Source organism: Echinops telfairi, unplaced genomic scaffold, assembly GCF_000313985.2.
Source record: "Echinops telfairi isolate 266 unplaced genomic scaffold, ASM31398v2 ScPeMD7_7473;HRSCAF=8511, whole genome shotgun sequence".
NCBI classification, from domain to species: domain Eukaryota; kingdom Metazoa; phylum Chordata; class Mammalia; order Afrosoricida; family Tenrecidae; genus Echinops; species Echinops telfairi.
This window is the reverse complement of record NW_022111377.1, coordinates 9,648,058-9,669,447: the sequence shown is the minus strand read 5'-3', so window position 1 is coordinate 9,669,447 and position 21,390 is coordinate 9,648,058. Positions and strand designations below refer to the sequence as shown.

Sequence of the window (21,390 nt, the reverse complement as noted above, 5' to 3'; positions counted from 1 at the left end):
TGAACTGCTGACCTTTCGGTTAGCATCTGGGTGCTTAGGCAATCCACCACAAAGGCTCCCTTGTGGGTTTCTGAGATGGTAATTCTTGACTGGAGTAGAAAATCTCATTTTTTGCTTCTGCAGAGCAGCTGGTAGCTTTGAACTGCTGACCTTTCAGTTAGCAGCCCAGGCATTACCATTCTACCACCAGTTCTTCTTAGGCATACATACCATAGTGCTCCTTAAATATTTGCTGATGGGGTAATTAATTTAACAGAAATTTATCAAATACCTACCACTTCCCAAATATCGCGTACTCTGAGGAGCTTGCAGCATTGTAATGATTATGTAATTTAATAGCAACAGCCCTAAAGAAGTATCTAAAACTGCTGTGGAGGAGACTTGAGAAGCTGGGCTTCTTAAAGGCTGGCCCAAACCCTCCCCTGGGGCCTTCCACTGGGCCCCCCCCAAACCCTTCTCTTTGGCAGCTGATAGTGCTGATGCCTTAGGCCCCCAGGAGTGGGTGGGGGACAGGGACCCTATGTTCCTTTGTGGGTTTTAGATGTTTCTGGCTGGTGATAAGACTGGGGACCCCAACTCTTCTCAGATGCTCCTGTGCCTAGGGCCTGGGGACACCTCCCCAACCCCCGAAGCTTGTGGGCATGGGGAGGGCAGTTATTTAGTAGTGGGGGCTGGCAAGAGGGAGGGCTCCCTAGGGACTTGGCTTTCTGTGGGTAGGCAAGACTCCCTCTGCCTCTCCTGCCTGGTCGCTTCCTTGTATTTATTAGTTTTTAAAAAGGGGTTGTTTAATTAATTAAACAGCCCTGCTGTGATGTTGGTATGTTAAAGGCATTTTTTAACAAGGGAATGCAAAACCCACTATTTATACATCTAGTCTTGTAGTTTATAATTTGGTCAAATTATCTTCTCATTAAATATTTAAAAGGCAACCAGGCTTACTGGTCAGATAATGATGGGTGGGATTTCCAAGACTGTGGTCCTTGTCGCCTTCAAATCTTAGACAGAACTCACAATGTGACTCAATGTTCAGCCCAACAAGATCCCCAACGTCATTGCTGTCGTGTCCAACTTGACTCACAACAACCCTGGAGAGGGTTCTGGGGCTATCAGGAAGCACTTAGCCTCCTCTTTCTCCCTTAGAATGACTAAGGAGCTTGAACTGTTGCCATTAGGTATACCAGTCCATTGTGCACCCCACAGCACCGCCATATAATAGATAAGTCTATAAACGGAACACTAGGGAGGGATGGCCACGTTACAATAATCAACCATGATCGTGATGAGGGATAAGTTTGAGTGGATTTTGTTTTATTTAAAAAAAACAAAATGCCAAGTGTTCATGTATTTGAAGGCCTTGTGACTTGATCCTCAGGGGCCCTGGTGACATAGCAGGTTAAGCATCAGGCTTATAACTGAAGATTCAGAAGCTCAAACTCACCAGCCACTCAGCAGGAGAAAGGTCGGGTTGTCTGCTGCCTTAACGATTTACAGCCTTAGAAATCCTCTCAAACAGTTTACTCTGTCCTTAGAGGGTCTCTATGAATTGTGATTGATTCTAAGGCAGGGGGTTCGGTTTGGCTTGTTTTGGTTTGATTACTTAATCCCAAAATTCAGATGCAAATTATGCAGGAGCAATCACAAAGATGAAGCTCAAGTGTGTTACTTTTTTTAAAGTTTCAGGGCTCCATTCATATTTATATTTCATTTTACTATTACTCTGCCCCTCTTGCTGACGCCCCCCACCTTTTGCCCCCACCTCCGACTTCATGAAACAAAGCATCTATTCTAAAAACGTTCTGTGTTTAGCATAACATCACGTTTACTGTTTACTTTGGTGCCTGGAAAACATGAGAGTCCTTATCAGTTCCATCCCTGGCTTACAGCAGCCATCATCCATCATCGCAAATGAGAGAGCTGAACTGTTTAATTCTACCCATTTCCCTTGGGGAGAGATTTAGCTCAGTCTCTGAATTGGGCATGAGTAAGCCACATTCTCATTTCCTCTTTGTCTTTAAGCAGTTTGAGGTTTGTGTACTATTTTACTTCTACCCAATTCATATTCTTAAATGTTTTGGGGTGGTTTTTTTTTCTTCTCTCTCTCTCAAGGGAAAAGACATCAGGGATTATCTGATTATGAAGTTTATTTTTCTTTTGTTAAAATGCTCATATTTTAGAAATTATAGATGCTGATTATCTTTTTCTTTATAGACCTTAATTTAGTCAGGCTTTATACTTATCCTCAGGAGAAAAAGAGACTTTCTAATCCCATAAAGAGTTACAGTCTGGGACCCTACAGGGGCAGGTCTACCTATCTTTTAGGGTCTGTGTGCAGTCAGAATTGACTCAATGGTGAGGAGTTTGGTTTGGTGTTTGATACTTACCCTATTTTTTTTCTAGTAATAAAAGCCTAAGTGCTTTATCTTATTAAAGAACAAAAGGATTTATTCAAAGTCTTTACAAATTCAGAATATTGTTGTCTGATAAACAGTAAAACATTTTAGAATATGAACTCTATTTTAATTGCAAATTCACCACCATAATTCCACAATATCTTTATAGGCCTTTATGCCTATCAAACATCAGCATCCACATCTTCCATCCTACATGCTACCCATAGACATTCGGCCTGTAATCTGAGTCCCAGCCCCCTTCCACTTGCTCCCTCTTCTACTGGCAAAACACAATTGTTTTATCACAGATTCTCTCGGTTAGGAGTTTAGCAAGGGCACAGAGGAGATGGGCTCTCTCTGCTTTACAATGTTTGGGTCCTCAATGGAGGAAACTCAAAGGCTGGGGGTGACTCAGTGTCGAGAAGCACGAGTCATCAGGTACCACCTCCACGCACAAGTCTTGGATCAATACTGATTCTCAATTTCTCAGCAAGGACCTCAGCTGAACTGTCAGTCAAAAAGCCTACAGATGACCTGTTCGCGTGACCTCTTCATGAGGGCTCTCTGGGAGACCACACATATGGCAGCTGGGTACCAAGAGGTGTTGTCCTGAAAAAGTATGTTGGAAGCATTTTTATTATCTAGCCTCAAAATTCCACAGCACCATGTCTGCTTTATGCTCTCAGTTAAGGCCTATCTGGGCTCAGGCAGATATCCCCCTCCCATTTGCTGGTCGGAATGTCAAAGTCACATAATTAAAAAGGGCATATGGAATGGGAGATATTGTTGTTTACAATATCTTGGAAATACAGTGTGCTTTGGAAAATACAGTGTACCCCAACAATCATATAATCTTCTCTTGACCACACATATCTTCTCATATGCTCCCTTATCTCTATAACCAAAAAAACCCACACTCACTGCCATCAAGTCAATCCCAGCTCATGGCAGCCTTAGTGCGCGTGGTAGAACTGCCCCAGTGAGTTTATGAGACGAACTCTTCACAGGAGTAGATAACCCTGTCTTACTTCCTCTGAGTGGTTGGTGGTTTCAAACCGCTGACCTTGCAGATTGTAGCCCAAAATGGAACCACTACTCCATCAGGGCTCTATAGTTATTCACAAATTTTCCTTTGAAAAGTTGTAGTGTCAGAGTCCCCCAAGAAGCAAAGGCGATGGGGGGATTAAATTTGCCATGATTTTGTTAGGGGGAAAACTTTGGAAAAACAAAATAGGGAGGGAACTGTAAAAGAGCCATCAAATGATGCTAGTGGAATGAGGCGAGTTGAAGGCAATGCAGTGGAACTGAACTGTATGTACATACTACAATCTAGCAGAACCAAATTTCTTTTCAGTTCTAGCAATCAGTGCCTAGACAGCTGGTGGGAGAAACATGGGGCTTTCTACTCCCATGAAGGATTTACTCACAAAGGCAGTTCTAGTCTGCACTGTAGGCTCACTATGAGTCATTGACTTGATTCCAGGGAATTTTTCTAAGGATCCCTGGTGGCATAGTGGTTGCGCGTTGAGTTGCTATCCACTGTTCGAAACCAGCAGCTGCATCTCAGGAGACAGACAGTGCTTTCTACTCCACTAAAGAGCCACACTCTCCAAAACGCACAGGGGCAGTTCACCCTGTCCTTCAGGGTCACTATAAGTCAGCATGAACTCAGTGGAAATGAGTTCATATGTTTGTTTCTTAAGAATAAATAGCAGAAGCACAGTAAGTTTTATTGAAATTTATACCCAAAGAACTATAAATGGATTCTAACGAGGATGTCCTGGAAGAACGAAGGTAAATAATCTAGCAAAGTAAGTATTCTTCCATTCAGAGAAAGAAAATAAAGGTTAAAAAAAGGAAAGGTATGAGAGTAGTTGGGGGATGAGGGAGGAGAGAACATTTTTCATAGATACCATAAAACTATTTCTAGAAGGCTGAATATATATAGATTTATACCTTTAGATAAGACTGAAAATATTTGTTATAGAACAAAAACTACTCGGTGCCCTCCTGGCAATTACAAATGTTCTGCTATAGCCCACAATCCAGGATAAAGTATAGTATCTGCTTTTATAGCACCCTGAATCATGCCAGCTCTCCCACCCACAGGAATCAGTATCTCCCACTTTGGGAAGCACTGTTTGACACAAACAATGCACTTTACAGTTATGTGAAGCCAGGCAACCCCTTTGCACAATTGTTTCATATGCATGTTGTATATATGAATATGCACATGTGCCCTATTTACATGGGTGCATTAAATGTGAAAGAAAAAAGCAGAAGCCAAGTCAGCCAGGAAAGGCAGAAGGTGACAGGACAAGCCCTTCCCCCAGAGGCCGCAGAAAGGAAACCTTCCATAGAGCTGGCGCTCTGCCTCCAGACTTCGGGCCTTCTAAGCTGTGAGCAAAGAAGTTCTGTTGGTTAACGCCACCCACTTAGGGTGGCTCTGTCAGAGCTGCACGCACTGAGATGCCTTCCTTCTGAAAAAGAGAACGTTGTTCGTTTTTGGAAAATCTATTCTCAGCTTCTTCAGGATTCTTACATTATCAGGCAGGGTATTTGAAGAGAACATTTATTAAACAGTGCTTCCAAATATCAATGGTGTTTTTATGGCATGTCACAGGACTTCAAAATGTTTGTGGGAAAATAAATGGAATTAAAATATGAGTGGTGGAACTCTTGATACTATGGCCCTGTGTCAACCCCCCACCCCACCCCTTTTTAAAGATTTAAAGTCTCAGAAACCCACAGGGGCCGTTTTACCCTGTCTTATAGGGCCCCTATGAGTCAGAGTCAACACAGTGGCAGTAATATCAGTAAAAGCAAAGAGCTTAGTGTCTCAGCAGCTAAACACTTGACTGCTAACTGAAGAGTTGGTGGTTCAAGGCCCCCCTCCCTCCTCCTGCAGTGGCTCAGGGGAGAGAGACCTATGGATCTGCTACCATGAAGATTCCAGCTTAGAAAATCTTCTCTGTCACACGAGGTCCCTCTAGTCAGAATCAACTTAATGGCACAAAACAACATCACCAACAGCAGAGCAGAGCCATGTGGCCATTCAGTGTTGAGGTTTGGAAGGAGGTTGGGGGTGGAGGTCCAGGTGTGGGTCTCTGAACTTCAGGAGGGACCGGAGGACACCAGGGGAGGGAGCAGAGGGCAGTGGTTCAACCCTAGCTCTCCTTTGTTTCCCTCGCTGGTCTGTCAAAACTTTGACAGTCACGTTACATTGTAAGCACACATTTGAATTATTTTAAAACATTGAGCTAAACAGAAGGTAGGACAACAAGGAAGACAGGAAGCTCTGGGTAAAACATGAAGGTGTTTTCTTCACATCTTAGATACACAGGGGACTCAACAGTTCATGGGAAAATTGCATGATCTTTTAATTCCATTTCTTCCACAATGTTTTTGAAGCCCCCTTGAATTGAGGACTGAATCTTTAAGCTTGATTATGGATTCTCATAATGGAACCATCAGCCCTAGACTGTAGACATGAATGTTTGTATGGTCATTGCGTCCTCTGATCATACATGCATACTATTATTATGTCATTATCCTAAGATGAACATAAGCAACTCCTTCTGTGCCCGGGTTTACATTAACATTAGTGTAAAGAGTCCGTACTAACAGTCAGAGATAAAGTCATTACGCAATTTCTTACTTAGTGAAAGAAGAGAGGCATGTAAATCAGTCCAACAAATTTCTCTCTAAACTTGCATCTCTCTCTCTCTCCCTCTCCATTTTCTCATCTGAGCTGACAACCACAAATGAGTTCCTGTGCCTTGCTCCTCGCACAGGTGTCTGGAATCAAGGGCAGCTTTCCCAGGCCCTCAGAGTCGCTTCTGTGGCAGGATGTGATTTAGTTTGCCCTCTGAACCTCATGCCGGTGTTCTCTCCCTTTGCAGGGACTGCGGCCACTGAGCTGTGAGTACAAAATGGAAAATGTGACCAGAACGGTGGTGTGTGACCTCGGGAACCCTATGGTGGCTGGAACAAATGTAAGAGAAAACCAAAAACAGGGACTGATTTCTACCTAATTGAATTTTAAAGGGAACTCATGGAAAGCTACCCAATTAGCACTCAACAGTTTAACACACAGCAAATAAAACAAATTAGGCAGGAAATTATCAGGGCACTGGGATTGACCATTAGAGCCTACACAGAGTGTGACTAGCTAAGGTTAAAAACACAAAATTTCAAGTATCTTTCTATGCTGCCTCTTCTGAGGTACTTCTAAAATTGATACAAAATATATGCAAAATGTTTCACTATAATTTAAAAAAATTTGTTTCCTGTACATTGTATTACAGGTTTTCATTGAATTTAGAAGAAATGCCATATAAAGGACTTAAGAAATAACACGACTAAAGCAAGTTTTAGCATAGATGAATAAATTAACTTTTATTTCCATATGAGCTTCCCTTATGAATACCATTCACAGTATTTTCATATAAAGATAATTATCATAATCCATTTTTAATCAGCTTTATCAATCCTATAGTTCCCATGTATCTTAGTTGAAGAATAACACAAGAAATTATTTGTAGAGTGAAGCAAAAAATATAAAGATTTGTAAGATGCTTGCAAAAGACGAAGGAGTTGCTTTGGGTTTGCTTTGTTTCCAGGTTTAGAAAAGTTTCCATTCAGGATTATATGGAGATCATCAATTTATCTTATGAAAGTACAGTGATACGTATTCACATTGCGATGTATGACAAGATAAAGCATGCAAGGGCTCACCTCTTCCCTGACAACTGGAACTAGAATGAGGCAGTAATGCATTCTCTCATGAGCTTACATAATCTTGGGCATGTACATAGCAGTACAGTACATAACAATATGTACATGTACAGAACAGTAATTATGATAACAGGAATTATGAGCTTAACAGTACAGTAAGCATGTACATAACAGGAATTATGAGCTTACATAATCTTGGGCATGTACATAACAGTACAGTAAGCATGTACATAAGCATGTACATAACAGGGATGGATTAGAGCAGTGGTTCTCAACCTGTGAGTTGCGACCCCTTTTGGGGCGGTCGCCTTTCACAGGGGTTGCCCAAGACCATCAGAAAACACATTGGTCTTAGGAACAGAGACACCGCCCCTCTATCCATCCATCTCCAGGTGGGTCCACCTACATAGAGATACACCCACATATGAGTACCTGCGTGAAGACTGTTACCCATGCTACCCCACGTTTCAAGACAACATTTCATTTATTTGTCATTAGAAATAAATATTGCACAATATATACTTACAAAGTAATCAATAGACTATGTAACAATGAAAATACATCCTGCATATCAGATATTTACATGACGATTCATAACAGTAGCAAAATTACAGTGATGAAGTAGCAATGAAAATAATTTTATGGTTGGGGGGTCACCACCACATGAGGAACTATATTAAAGGGTCACAGCATTAGGAAGGTTGAGAACCATTGTTTTATAGGGATACAGGTAACCTGAAAGGGTCGATTATAGAGGTATGCCCACAATAGGAAGGGGAGGTGGGTACATACATAATGTGGGCAGATTCTAGAGTCAAGATGGCAGCCTAACCTTGATCATCTCTGAGCTGGCTTGACCTTCCGTGGCCCTGAGCTCTTCTACAGGGGTACAATCTATGCCCCTTATCAGAAAGGAGTGGACCCTGCTTAGCATGGGATAGACAGTAGGGACTGATTGCATTCCTTGGAAGACAACTTTCAGGCAAGTAGCCTTCAAGCAGTTGACCTTAAAGCGTATATAGTAGCAACCATGTGCTTGCAAGTTATACCTTAAAATTGGCATTATTATGGGGGGGGGGGACATCTGGGGAATAACTGTTACTCAGGAGAATATGATTGGAATGCATCTCCAACCTACAAACGTGGAGGTCTCCCTCCACCGGAGCCCCAGGCTCCCAGACTCCTTATTGTATGAATGTAGAGAATTTGTCCACAAATGCTCTCTTCCTGGTTCTGATCCCCACAGTGGGCTGGTTCAGTGAAAAGTGAATTCTTACAGCAGATTTATTCGTCGTTACCACACATTGACTGAGGAGCCCTGGAGGCAGGATGCGTTGGGCAGCTGAACACAAGGTCAGGGATAGGAACCCTCCAGCTGCCCTGTGCCAGAAAGATGAGGCTTGCTGCTGTCGTAAAGAATTACTGTTTGGGAAACCCACAGACACAGTTCTCCTCTCTCCTCCTGGGGCACTTATAGTCAGAATTCACTCGATAGCGATGGGTTTGGTTTGATTTTGAACTGTTTACTGATTATCATTTGTATTATAAACCCCTCACCGGGTGCTTTTTGAATGTTTTTTTTTTTTTTTCCATTTAATTTCCCCAACAACCCTGTGAGCCATGCCTTCCCTTTATTTTCTGAATGAACACACAGATTCAGTCACACAAGCCATAAGGAATCAGGACTTGAACCAGCTTTAACCATAAAGCCCAGGCTCCCAAACAGCCTGTGAAATTGTGAAATTTTAATTAGGGAAAAGTAAAGTCATAACAGGTGAAAAACAGGATGTCTGAGGAGAGGTATTAGTGTAGAACCTTTCTCACGTTAATTCTGTGCGCAAGAAGCTAAAGAATCTTTTTGCTAGTTTTAAAATTAATAAGTAACGCCAACTACTACCTAGTTTGCTATAAAGGTAGCTACTTCAGGTCCGAGAGAAATGACGGGGAAAGCAAAGCTGTTTGGATCTAGATCAGATACCATCAAAGATCATCAAAAGTTTTATAACTCAACTGGCCGCCGCTGTCATTTAAGGCGGAGGGTACACATGACAGTGGGGTCTTAGCCACGGTGGGTTTATGTGAAAAGATGTCAATCCATTTTACCAGTAAAATAATCTTTGGGAATTAAGGAAGTAGGTTGTTTATATTTGTTTATCTCTAAGGTCCATAGTAGAAGAAACCTAATAGCTTTCTTATCTCACCCTTTAATGGCCATAAACACATCACATTTTATTGCGTTCTGTTTTGTTATAAAACACTTTGATTTATTCATGTCTTCATTTTGTAGTTTAAATGGCATACTGTCGATGGATGATAGCAAACCCCAAACTGCAAGAGCAGTAAAAAACATGAAAACAAAGCATTAAATAGCTAAGAATAGTTATTCCTGCCCCCTACATATTTTTAAAGTAGCGTTTAAATGACTTTTTTACTTTAACTTAAAGTCTTCAAAATAACATACAGAAGTTTATTTTAAGGTTTTTAAGTAATAACATTAATTTTCAAGTTGTGCCTATACTAATATAAAATGTTTATATGCTAATAAAAGTTATTAAAACATCCAAACTCTTTCAAGCAGGATAACACAAATTTGGTGGCTCAGCATAGGCTTTTTAGAATCCATACCCAGGTCACTGTTACTTGGTAGTCAAAACCCCCGTGTCCACAGAAGAAAATCATCACTCCATCATAACTTTAGCCTATGCTGAATTGTTCTGTAATGAAAACCGCACTGAGCAGAATTGATAACTTGATAATGAGATTACCATCACTGGATATATAGAAGCAGCAACTGCAGAATTATATTTCTGTCATCTTTTAACAATACTTGGTGCATCCCTCCACTTGACAATATAAAGGTGAAACTATCCCACTATATAACAACGCATGCTGTTAACACCATGGATTGGTTGATGAGAAAACACTCAAGAAAAAAGAAGTTCAAGAAAAAACTTCTGCCTGAACCAGCCTGTGGGAGTGGAGGATAGGTTGCAGGAGCCCCCTCTTGTCCAGAACTTTAAAGCCTGAGTAGCAATTCTTCAAGTGGAAGAAGCCAAAAAGGTGAAGGCCCTTCAAAGGCTAGAGAAGAGCATGTGCAAAGTTCTAGCAACCTGATAGGAGTTTGCACATTTGGAATTAGGAAAGAATTCCTATGGCCGGGATGGAAGGATCGCAGGCTGTATCATTAGACAAATCTGGCTTTTAAAGTCGCAGCTTTGACGTTGATCAGCTGGAAGAGCTTGCGGGAACCACAGCTCTCCGGCAGAATGACTGCCGTCTATAAAGCTTCCAGCACCGCGCCTCCATCATGGCACGTTCGTGAAGGGACTCCGGACCAGGACGACGTAGAATCAAGGAATCACTTATCTGGCTTCATATTATTATTGGCTCATTTTAACAATAGTTTATAGAACGGGTTTGTCTCACAGTCTAAGTGCTGTGGGTGCAGGTTTGGGAGTCAGATTGCAGAGATCTAAACCCCAGCTTATGAAAGAGTGAGTATATGGTTTTCTATATGCTATGCATACAAGCACAAATATGTGTGTTCACATATGCATTAGCTATTACTTTTACTTCCTTATTTGTATTGGCCTTAGGCTTACTTTTGCCAATTTTTAAACAGTTTTCTAAATTATAAAAATAATAAAAGCATTTTTAAGACTTTAGAAAACAAACAGTAGAAGAAATAATCCACCCACTCCTAGATTTAACATTATTGTAATTTATTGTAATAATTTAATTTATTATTGTAATACTATTTATTATAGTACACTCTCACTCCCATAAAGATGTTGTCCATCTGTAGGTTATGGAATTATTGTCGAAACACTTGTACATACAATTCTATAATCTTTTTCTCCTTTAGCATTATTACTTGATAAGCATTTCCCATGATTGCAAAGACTTCACAACAGTAATTTCAATGACAACATAAAGGTCATCCAATAGAAGCATCATAGTTGTTTGAATCCTCTTGGGTATGTGGACTCACTTTGACACACATCTTAAAATAGTGTTAGGGAGGGAAGCGTGCGGGGTGTACATAGGGAGAAAGAGAACACCACCAGTGGGCATCGAGTTGACTTGGGGAAATCCCATGTGGATCAGAACAGTACTGTGCTCGATAGGGTTTTTAATGGCTGATGTGTATTTTTTTCAAAAGTAGGTTTTCAGGTCTTTCTCTCAAGGTTCTTGTGGGTGGGCTTGAATTTGCAATAATTTGCTTAGGAGCCAAGCTCCTTAACCATTTGTACCATCCAGGGGCTAAGGAAGAGAGGAAGCCAAAGTGTTCAGCAACCCAAATGGTCTGAGCCCGTGTCTGCTTGCATTGTTTCTCGGGGTGCTCTGGCACCAGACAGGAACAGACAAGGTGACAGTTACAGTGAGCTGGGGTTAGGAGTTTTGCAGGGACAACTTTAAGCAAATTTTATGCAGTACGTAAAGTCCCATCCGTCTGATAATTTTATATCTTTTGTGTTGTTATTTTTTCTCCTTAGCATTTTCTGGGCCTCCGATTTGCAGTTCCACGTCTTGAGAAAACAAACATGAGCATTCACTTCGATCTCCAAATCAGAAGGTTAGACTTTCCATCTTTCAATTATCCGCAGCCCTCTGCTTTAAGGAGCTCAATGGCAGGATGGGTGTCTCTTGTCAAATGCCTTCACCTTAAAAGCCCTTCTGACATCAGATCCCAAACTTTGACAGCTCTCTTTGCGTTTCTCAATTATGATTTCCACTATCTACGTCAAGGTCTGCAGTAGTAAGAATTTGTCACAGGCACCCTCTCAGCTCCCCTTCACCTCTGCTTCTCCCTGTTCTGAGATGCCTGCCTCCTCCTCCTTCCAGGACAGCCGCCTTTGGCTCTCAGCTAGGTATGGGCTAATCTCGGAGAACAAAGGTTCTGCCCAAAAAGCATGGACTTTGCATTTGCAATCTGGCAATCCCCTAAAATTCAAGATGAGAACAACTGAATTGCCAGCACTCTGGTAGGACGTGGGTGAGACATCATTACATTGGTGGGCAGGCCTTCTCTAGCGGCTACAAGCTGGACCACCCAGGGATATAGCTTCCTTTTCTAAACTTTAATCTACTCAGAGATTCACTCTCTTCATAGCCTAAAATAATAGTTCATGGGTTAGAAGCCCCTAAGACAACAGTGTGGCATGTTGGCTACAACTGGGGTTTTCTAACTATGGGCTTCCACCTCTTACAAATAATGAATCAGTAGAATGGATCTAGACCTTTTATTAAACTAAAAGGAAACGGAAGGGAACGGAACATAACCAGTGCTCATGGATCATTCCTTTCAGACAGATGTAAATATATGAGCTAAGACATCCAGTCAGAAGTATATGTTCTCGGTAGGTTACATTTTTAAATGTTTAAAAACACTAATGTGCTAAACAACCATGAAGACAGTATCTACAACAGGGTTTTGGAATTCTAGCGTGCTGTGCAGTTAATCTCTAAATAATTAACTGATTGTCTGCAGGAAGAAATGTCATTATCATGTGATAACGCTGAAAATGACCATGCAAAAGATTATTTTTAATAGTTATTTCAAATAGAGTATTTGGGATCTTTAAAAAAAAAAATCTATAAATTCCCAAGAAGGTAACAAAGTTTTTTTAGAAAGGACTATAAATATGTACACATCTACGTCCTGTGTCAAAACAGCTCCCTTCCCCAAACTTTGTGCTGGGTCTCCTAACTTATCTTCAGTTTCTGACCTTAATCCGGTCTTTCTTAAATGTAACTTACATTCTTTACTGCTCAATCTTAAGAGTCTTTTGTCCTGGTTAGTGATAGGTTGCAGATAGAATGAATTCTGTAGTCCTCTTCCATTTATCAAAAGTTTATTAAATCACTTATTGGTGTCTACATAAATGTATCTATTTCACACAGGTTCAGGAAGTCCTAAACATTTTCACTGGGGGGAATCCTCCCTTATATTTCTTAAGTTTGCAGGATAAAAAAAGAAAAAAAGAAAAATCTGTAGGGAAGAGCTACCCCAAGTTCAGTTAGTAACTTTATTTTCAGATTTCTCATTGTTGTTGTTTGTGCCGGTGATCCTGCCATGGCGGGGAGCGGTAGGTCATGTGGGGAAAACCACCGCTGTCATCAGAGTACAGAGCTGTTTGCAGAACATATGGTGCCAAGTTAAGACGTAAATTCCTTTATTCCATCTTCTTACAGTTGGTCCCCGATTTTATGGTTGGTAAGAACATGGATACAACTAGTAGTTCACTCCAGCAGCGAGCGAGAGAAAATCATGTTCTAAAGGTGTTCCCCACATTCAATAAGTAGCTCAGAGTGGGGAACCTCTTTCCTACCGATGGCTTTTGGATGTTTATCACATCATTAGCGGACCATACAAATTATCAACTTAAAAAGTAGCCTGCTATATTTCGTCATTTAATTAACCCCGACTGTGATGGCTGAGACAGTTTCTGTTTGCTGAGGCACGTGATGTTATAATATGTGATGTTACAACTCCGGGTCATAACTTTCCTCTAGTTTAAATCTAGGAAGAATTTTCATGCGTGCATTGTGTCACCCCTGGTCCATTCTAGGAATCTCTCATAGGCCTTCTATGGCCCAAGGACCATTCCCCACACCTGCGGTAGATCATCATAGCAATAATGAAATGCTGAATTTGATGCAAAGTAAATAATAGTCATTAAAATACAATCATTCGCCTTTATGTAAAAGAATCTTTTGTAATTATGCCCCATCCTTTAGAGGCTAAAAGGAACTCTTGACATTGTTCTGAAAGATATAAAAAGTCAGGGATATTGAAAGACCTGGAGAGTCAACAGGAATATAGGTGAAACATCCAATTCAAAACCTATATTATAGTGGTAAAAATATTTAAGAATGTTCTTTTAAAAGATGTTTGTGAGGGCAGCATTTATCTGTATGTTTTACTGTCAGACTCCAAAGTGTATACAAATATTTAGTGGATACTTTCCATTCCATTTAAATGAGTTTAAACAACAAACCAAATTGCTCTGAAATCTGAACTCTTCAGGACAGATGTTGACCACCATTAGCTACACATAATACTGATTTCTACAAATAAAGCCCCAAAGACGAAAAGGCTTTGTAAATGAATAAGCTTACCCTCTCTTGAGTTACTAAATGTTTGCATTAGAGGGTCTGTCCACGCCCTTTCTCTGCATGATAAGTAAACATTGTCCTCTTGGTACAGAGAGGGTCTCAGATTGCAACCTCAGGGACAAATCAGGTTTTTGTGAACATCCTTGACGTCGCCGCCCTCAGAAGTGAACTGAGCATAACATTATCTTCGCTGCCAATCTCAAGGCCACCGAAAGCTTAGGGGGGGATGTTAAAAAATAGGAAACAGGAAAAATGAAAATAGCTTAAGCATAATAGGTGAAAGACCTGTTTACCCTTGCTATATGATGTACATATAATCATATAGCGGAAACTCCTCATTCCTTTACATAGAACGAACACAGATGGTATAAATAGTCCAGCACCAATGCGAGTGATGGATTGCTTGTTTGCACGGAGCAGTAGCATGTGTGAGGGAGGTTTCCTTCCAGCAAAGAGGTCAAGAGAGCAGCTCAGTTATATAAGTCTGCTTTCTTTCTGGCTAGGAAGACTTTGCCAACAGCACTGGCATGCAGTAGCGACTGTTATGGCAAGTCTGTGGCAGAAAGATGATTCTGATCACCAACCAGAAGGTTTAGACTCTAATCTTCCACTGTTTTTGCTATAATTCAAAAGCAACTGTATTTCAAAATGAGCCTCATATTCCACTCATCTTCAGAGGCAATTTCAGTGTTTGACATCTATTTATATTTTCAGGATGTTGTGAGTCATGAAAATCATCTTATTTCAATCACTGGGAAGCAAGATACAATAGGAATATGTGATAACGTAAATGAAACCTTTTTTTTCTTAATTCTAATTTCCACTGCTGCTAAGCAGTAATGAACTAGAAATAGAACAAATCCTGGTTCATCTGTGGAACAATTATACTTAAGTTTCAAAACTACAGGGTTGCCCATAATGTATTTGGACCACAATGTTTGCAACAACTAGAATTACTTAATGACTTCTTAGTGGTTAGTAACTCAAACTCTTGCCTTAACAAAGAAAAAACACTTTTTAGTTGACTGGTCCTTCCCAGATTTAATCATAGTCCAGTAGCCTGGAACCTGGGCTTCAAACTTTGGTGAACCCGCCCCTCTAGGCTCAGTCACAGGTTCACCAGTGATACCCTGTTTCAGGACATGAGCCTGACATTCTCCTGTTTATAGCCTTTATGTGTGTTTGTAGTGGAAGTTGCCTGATCAGTATACACAATCGACCAGCACTTTTAAATAGCGTTGTGGGAACCATTCTGCCTCCTCCTTAGAGAGCAGAGTAGCATGGTATCCTTTCCAGCTCCCACACTCGGAAGGTTCTGAAAGCTAGTCAGAACATACCCCAGGACCATCAGCACCCATTGAATCGGGGTGAGACTCGATGATGAAAAAGAGAAGAGGCTTTCTTTCTCTTCTTAATGAGCCCAGAAGGTAAACATGACCTGTTAGCCTTATGCTGTGGCCAGGGCTAACCTTGCTGAAAGTTGGCTGATCGGTTGGGAGGGTAGAGTGACTGATCGGAGCACAGTTGGAGACTCAGTACAAAAGGCAGCCCCATCGGAGGAAGCTCAGTTGGTGCTGAAGCTCTTCTGCAACATGCTTTGTTTCTCTTACACTTCCTGCTTGACAAATGCTAAGCTTCACACCTAAAACTATTCACTTGCAACACAGACAGCACACCTAAAAATAAATTTGCCACCATTCAAGGAAATATTATGAAACATACATCCTCCACCTCCAGATTCTGAAGCACTTCAAAGACAGCCATGTCTTCTCCTAATTGCCTGTAGGTGGACTGCCCGGCTTCCTTTGAGTCGTGCTTATTCTTATCATGGACCATGCTTCCTAATTCACTCATTGTCCCTGTCCTGGTCAACCAGTGGGCATACAGTGACTTTTCTTATTTTAACATGAACTTAAGAAATAAACTGCAAGGAAGATAAATTTGCTGTTAACACAATGTATGGCATGATGCATTCCAGAGCCCAAAGCAAATGCTTTCTGAATCCGGCGTTGTTCTGGGTTCTCATACCAGTTCTCCTCTTTATTAGCATGAAAACTCAGGAACTGACTGTGCTGTCTTTTCGAAGTTGATGAGTCATGAACATGATACACAGAGATGGTAAAAAATGTGTCCAGGGTAGAAGCTGGAAGATGAACTCAGTCCAATACCTTTTTGATTTGGCCATTAAAACAAAACAAACCAGTGTGAGCTTCTTTAGATAGCGGTTGTTTTCAAATACAGTGTCTCTTCATGGAAAGGTACTATATTGCTTTTGGTCGTTAACGTTTGGGGCCTTCCCGTTTACAAATGGTTATGATTTTGTTGCATGAATGTACTATTGTTTTCTCAACCATCGGGCTGGTAAGTGTGTTGTTTTTGGAACATACAGAACGGTCTGTATGATCATATATTGTGATAGTATGTTTCATAAACATACTTAAATCATGTCACTGTGTTTTAGTTCTAACAAGGACAATCCAGACAGCAATTTTGTGAGCCTGCAAATCAACATCACCGCTGTGGCTCAAGTAGAAATCAGAGGGTAAGTAACAAACAGGAGATTATAGTGGTGTAATAATAGCTTTCTGTGTCTACGCTGAAATGCTAGTAAGATCCATATGGAATTCTCCTCATGTGCTAGAGCTCACAGTTCACTTTGATCAGAAATCCCCTTTTCACTCATCGTTAGTGTCTAAGCTATCTCGTGCTGAAAAGGACATCATGCCTGGTGAACTTGCAGGTCAGTGCGGGGCTAGGAGAGGAAGACAGTCCAGGAGCTGGGTTGACACAGTGGCTGCAACAAGGGGGACTGGGCAGTATTTGGTTTGTTCTGTTCTGCGCAGGACAGCTGTGCATCAGAACTCACTTCATGGGACCTCACAACAGCAGCACAAACGAAACAGAAATACCACAAGGGGGTGGCTTTAAGAAACAGACATTTATTTTCTCACTGTTTAAGAGGCTAAAGTCCAAATTCAAGGGCCACTGTGGGGAAAGCTTTTTCTGCTAGTCTGCTCTGGAGGAAGGTGCTTGTCTCTGTTAGCTTCTGCTCCTGGGCAATCCTAGTTTTCTTGTGCTTTGGCATCTTACTTCTCCCCTCTTGGCTTTGTTTCCTTGTGAATCGCTCCTCTTTTAAGAGACCAACTCAAGGTACACTCATCCTGTCTCATTAACATTAACAACGACAACTCACATTGTTTCTTGGGGACATGATTCCGTTCATAGCAATTAGAACAAGTGATTAAAATCATCATTCATCATTCATTTTCACTGGACCATAATTAACTGGAAGGATACCAAAATAAGAGATTGCTTTAGCTTAAAACTGACAGCTCAGCAATCAAATAAACAACAGTTAAGAAGCCATGTTTACATCATTTAGCCTTTCAGTACTCTGTCTAAAAGCATCTTCAGTGGCTCTGTGGATTCGGCTGCTACCCACAAGCCTGCAGTTTAAACCCATCAGCCATCCCCCCAAAAAAGATGAGGCTGTCTTCCACTGTAAAGATTTACAGTCTCCGAAACCCCCCAGGCATTCAGGGAGTTGGAATCAGCTTGGTAGCAGTGGGTTGGCAGTAGGGACTTTATCTGAAGGAGTCCCGGTGGTGCAGTGGGTTAAGTGTTGGGTTGCCGATTGTAAGATGGGTTGTTTGAGCAGACAGGCTCCTTTGCAGGAGAAAGAGGCAGTCCGCCTCTGTAAAAATGTACAGTCTTGGAAGCTGCGTAGAGCAGTTTTGCTATTCTATAAAGTCGCTACGAATGGGTATTGACTTTACAACAGAGCAGTGGGTTTTGTTTGGTACCACCACTTGAGTCTGATGAGTGGCTTACTTTTAAAAGTGGGGATGAATGGGCACTCCATGCAATGCAGTATCTGTTGCCTCCTGTCCTGGTTGATGAAGGCGTCAATAAGCAATCAGTGTTGGAAAGTGATAAAGTAAGCTATGCCTTGTGCAGTTAGTTGTTACCTTGCACGAGTGTGAGCTTCCTTGATTTTGTAATTATATTTCATGTTTCTTCAAAGCGCTACAGCTGAAAATGTCAATGGGTGTTAGGAGCCAATTCATTCTCCCTGGGACTCCAGAAACCCTGGTTCCCTGTTTTTCCCATAGCTCCTGAGTGGTGTGTGGGACTGGTATCTTCTGCACTGACTCAGTGTCACCATAGGCCCTTGGTGCTCCAGGTCCCTGCCCAGTAGTCCTGACACCACTGAGCTCACCCTAGTGTGCTAGATAGCAAATTGCCTCACATTTATTGACACTGTCCTTGCACTAAGTGATTCTTTCCAGGCTTGCTTGTACTTAACCCTTCCCCTTCCCCAAAGCCCCGACAAGCACTGATGGGTTTGCTCTCACTATAGTTTTGTCTTTTCCAGAATGCCATCTAAATGGGACCAGACAGGAGATAGCCTTTGGAGTCCGGATTCTTCCACTTAGCATAATGCATTTGAAAAACATATTCCTGTTGTTGTGTGCATGAGTCATCTGTTCCTCTTTATTCCTGAAAAGCATCTCATGGTTTGGATGTACCATGAATTGTTCACCCACTCACCAGTTAATGGACATTGGCTTTGTTTCCAGTTTAGGGCTACGGAGAATAAAGCTGCGATAAGCGTTTGCACGTGAATCTTTCTGGGGACATTTGCTTTCACAAATGGAATAATTGAGTTGTGCTGGGAGTGTTTGTGTGGAAGGAGTTACTAAGTTGTTTCCCAGACTGGCGGTTCCATTTCCATTTTCTCATTCCCGACAGCAACAGATTTTCCCTGTATCCTCGCTAGCAGGTGATCTTTGTTTGTTTACGATTAGCCATGGTAGTAGGTGTGTAGAGGTATCTCACTGTTTCAATTTCCATTTGCCTAGTAATGATCAATGAGGGCGTCGTACAGGGGATTAAGCATGACACTGATAATCACAAGGTCCGGTGGTTCAAACCCACCAGTCACTCTGCAGAGAAAAGATGAGGCTGTCTGCTTCCCTAAAGCCTTGGCAATCCTGAGGAGGAGCTCTGCTCTGTTATGAAGGGTGCTATGATTCAGAATTGACTCAATGGAAGTAAGTTTGGTTTGGGCTTTTGCAATGACTAATGGCGTTAAGCATCCATTTTTGCCAGTACTTATTGTCCGTCAGTGTCTCTTCTTTGGGATCTCCTCATTATAATGTGTTTCAAAATTAAAATGCACTTCAAAATATTTTTCAAAATATTGTTAAGTATCTCTTCAAATCTTTATCTTTTCTAATAAGAGCCTGTTTGCCTTCTAATTGCTGACTTGTTAATGTTCTTCATATATTCTGGAAGGGAAATCCTTTATTTGATATGTATCTTTCAAATATTATCTTCAAATCTATGGGTTTGATTTTTTAATTTCTTAACAATATTCTCCAAAAAACAAAACCTTTCAATTTTGATAAGGTCCAATTTATTGTTCGTTCTCATCTGTGGCACTTATGTCCTAGATAATAGATTTTCTTCTAGAAGTCTTCAATAGTTATATGTCCGTGCATGTCCACGATTGATTTGAGTTAAATTTTATACCTGGTGTGAGGTAAGGGTAGCCTTTCATTTTATTTTGTTATTAATATCCACTTGTTGAAAATGCTTTTTTCTCCCCCATGGATTTATTTGCTCAAAAATCAGTTATATGTGAGTTCTGCTGTATTCTACTGATCTATGGGGCTTGAAATTCAGTAGAGTATCCTGAGACCTTTCTAGCCTGACTTATAAGTTCAATAGCTATTTTTTTTGCTGCGATTGATTCTCTCAAATTTTCTACAAAATGATGGTCTTTTTTGTGAATAAAGACAATTGTATTTCCTTTTTTCCAATCTGCATATTTTATTTCATTTTCTCCCCACATTGCAGAGATGAGGATCACCACAGCCAGATTGAAAGCAATGAAAGTGGAGATTCTTAGCTTGTCTCAATCTTAGGGTCTAAAAGGTTTTATAATCAGGTTTTACATCAGCTGCTAAATTTTTGGTAGATGACTTTTATCAAACTAAGAATGCTCCCTTTCATGCCAAGTTTTCATGAGAAATTTTAACATGAATGCATTTAATTTAGTCAAGTGATTTTCTACATCTAAGAGATTTCACTTCCCTGTTTCTCTAAATTAAAGTAGTGAATTAATTGATTTGTAAATATTACACCAAATTTGAAATCGGGAGGGGAAAAAAATCACATTTAGCCATAATGATGACCCTTTGATTACCGAATGACTTAAAAATTTTTGTTCATGATATTTATGTGTCTGTGAAAAATACAAATATTGAGGTTTTTGGTTTGAGTTTTCCTGCTTGTTTCTTTTGTGTTTACTTTCCCTTTTTCTTGTTTGCGCCCCAGGGGATGAGATCCCTGTATTTCTTCTGCTCTGCTCTGTTATCTAGAAGAGCTGGTATTTCACTCATTACTTCTTCTTCAACTGTTGGTAGGATTGACCATGAAGCTGTCTGGGCCTAACATTGTCCTCATCCAGAGATTTTTAAAATCAATATAATTCTTACACACAAGAGAACTTCAAACACTTGCAGACCTCCCAGAACAAGGCTAGTTTTTCAGTTTTTCTTGTTTTTTTCTTTTTCTGAGTGCGTGAGTGAGGCAGTGAGAGAGAGAGAGGCAGTGATTGAGTGAGAGGCAGTGAGAGAGTGAGAGTGAGTCACTGACTGAGGCAATGAGAGAGAGAGGCAGTGAGTGAGTAAGGCAGTGAGAGAGTGAGATTCAGTGAGTGAGAGTGAGGCAGTGAGAGTGAGTCACTTGGTGAGGCTGTAAGTGCGTGTGAGTGAAACTGAGAGTGAGTCAGTGAATGAGACAGTGAGTGAGAGTGAGGCAGGGAGTGAATGAGACAATGACAGAGAGTGAGAGTCGCGCAGTGAGTGAGTGAGGTGGTGAGAGAGTGAGAGTGAAGCAGTGAGAAAGTCAGTGAGACAGTGAAAATGAGACAGTCAGTGAGACAGTGAGAGCGTAACAGTGAGTCACTGAGTGAGAGAGTGAGAGTGAGGCAGTGAGTGAGTGAGACAGAGAGTGAGGGTGAGGCAGTGTGTGTGAGTGAGACACTGAGTGAGTGAGACAGTAAGAGAGTAAGGGTGAGTCACTGAGTGAGTGAGTGAGAGAGTGAGGCAGTGAGAGTGAGTCACTTGGTGAGGCT

General features: G+C 41.1%; 1 protein-coding gene across 1 annotated transcript in view; it reads left to right on the top strand.

Moving 5' to 3' along the window:
* ITGA8 (integrin subunit alpha 8) overlaps positions 1–21,390 on the top strand; it is a 272,754-nt gene that overhangs the window by 158,091 nt on the left and 93,273 nt on the right. Inside the window, exons 22-24 of the mRNA XM_004712640.2 lie at positions 6,293–6,385; positions 11,624–11,703; positions 16,708–16,788. Coding sequence (XP_004712697.2) covers positions 6,293–6,385; positions 11,624–11,703; positions 16,708–16,788 — 254 coding nt within the window. The remainder of the gene's footprint in view (positions 1–6,292; positions 6,386–11,623; positions 11,704–16,707; positions 16,789–21,390) is intronic.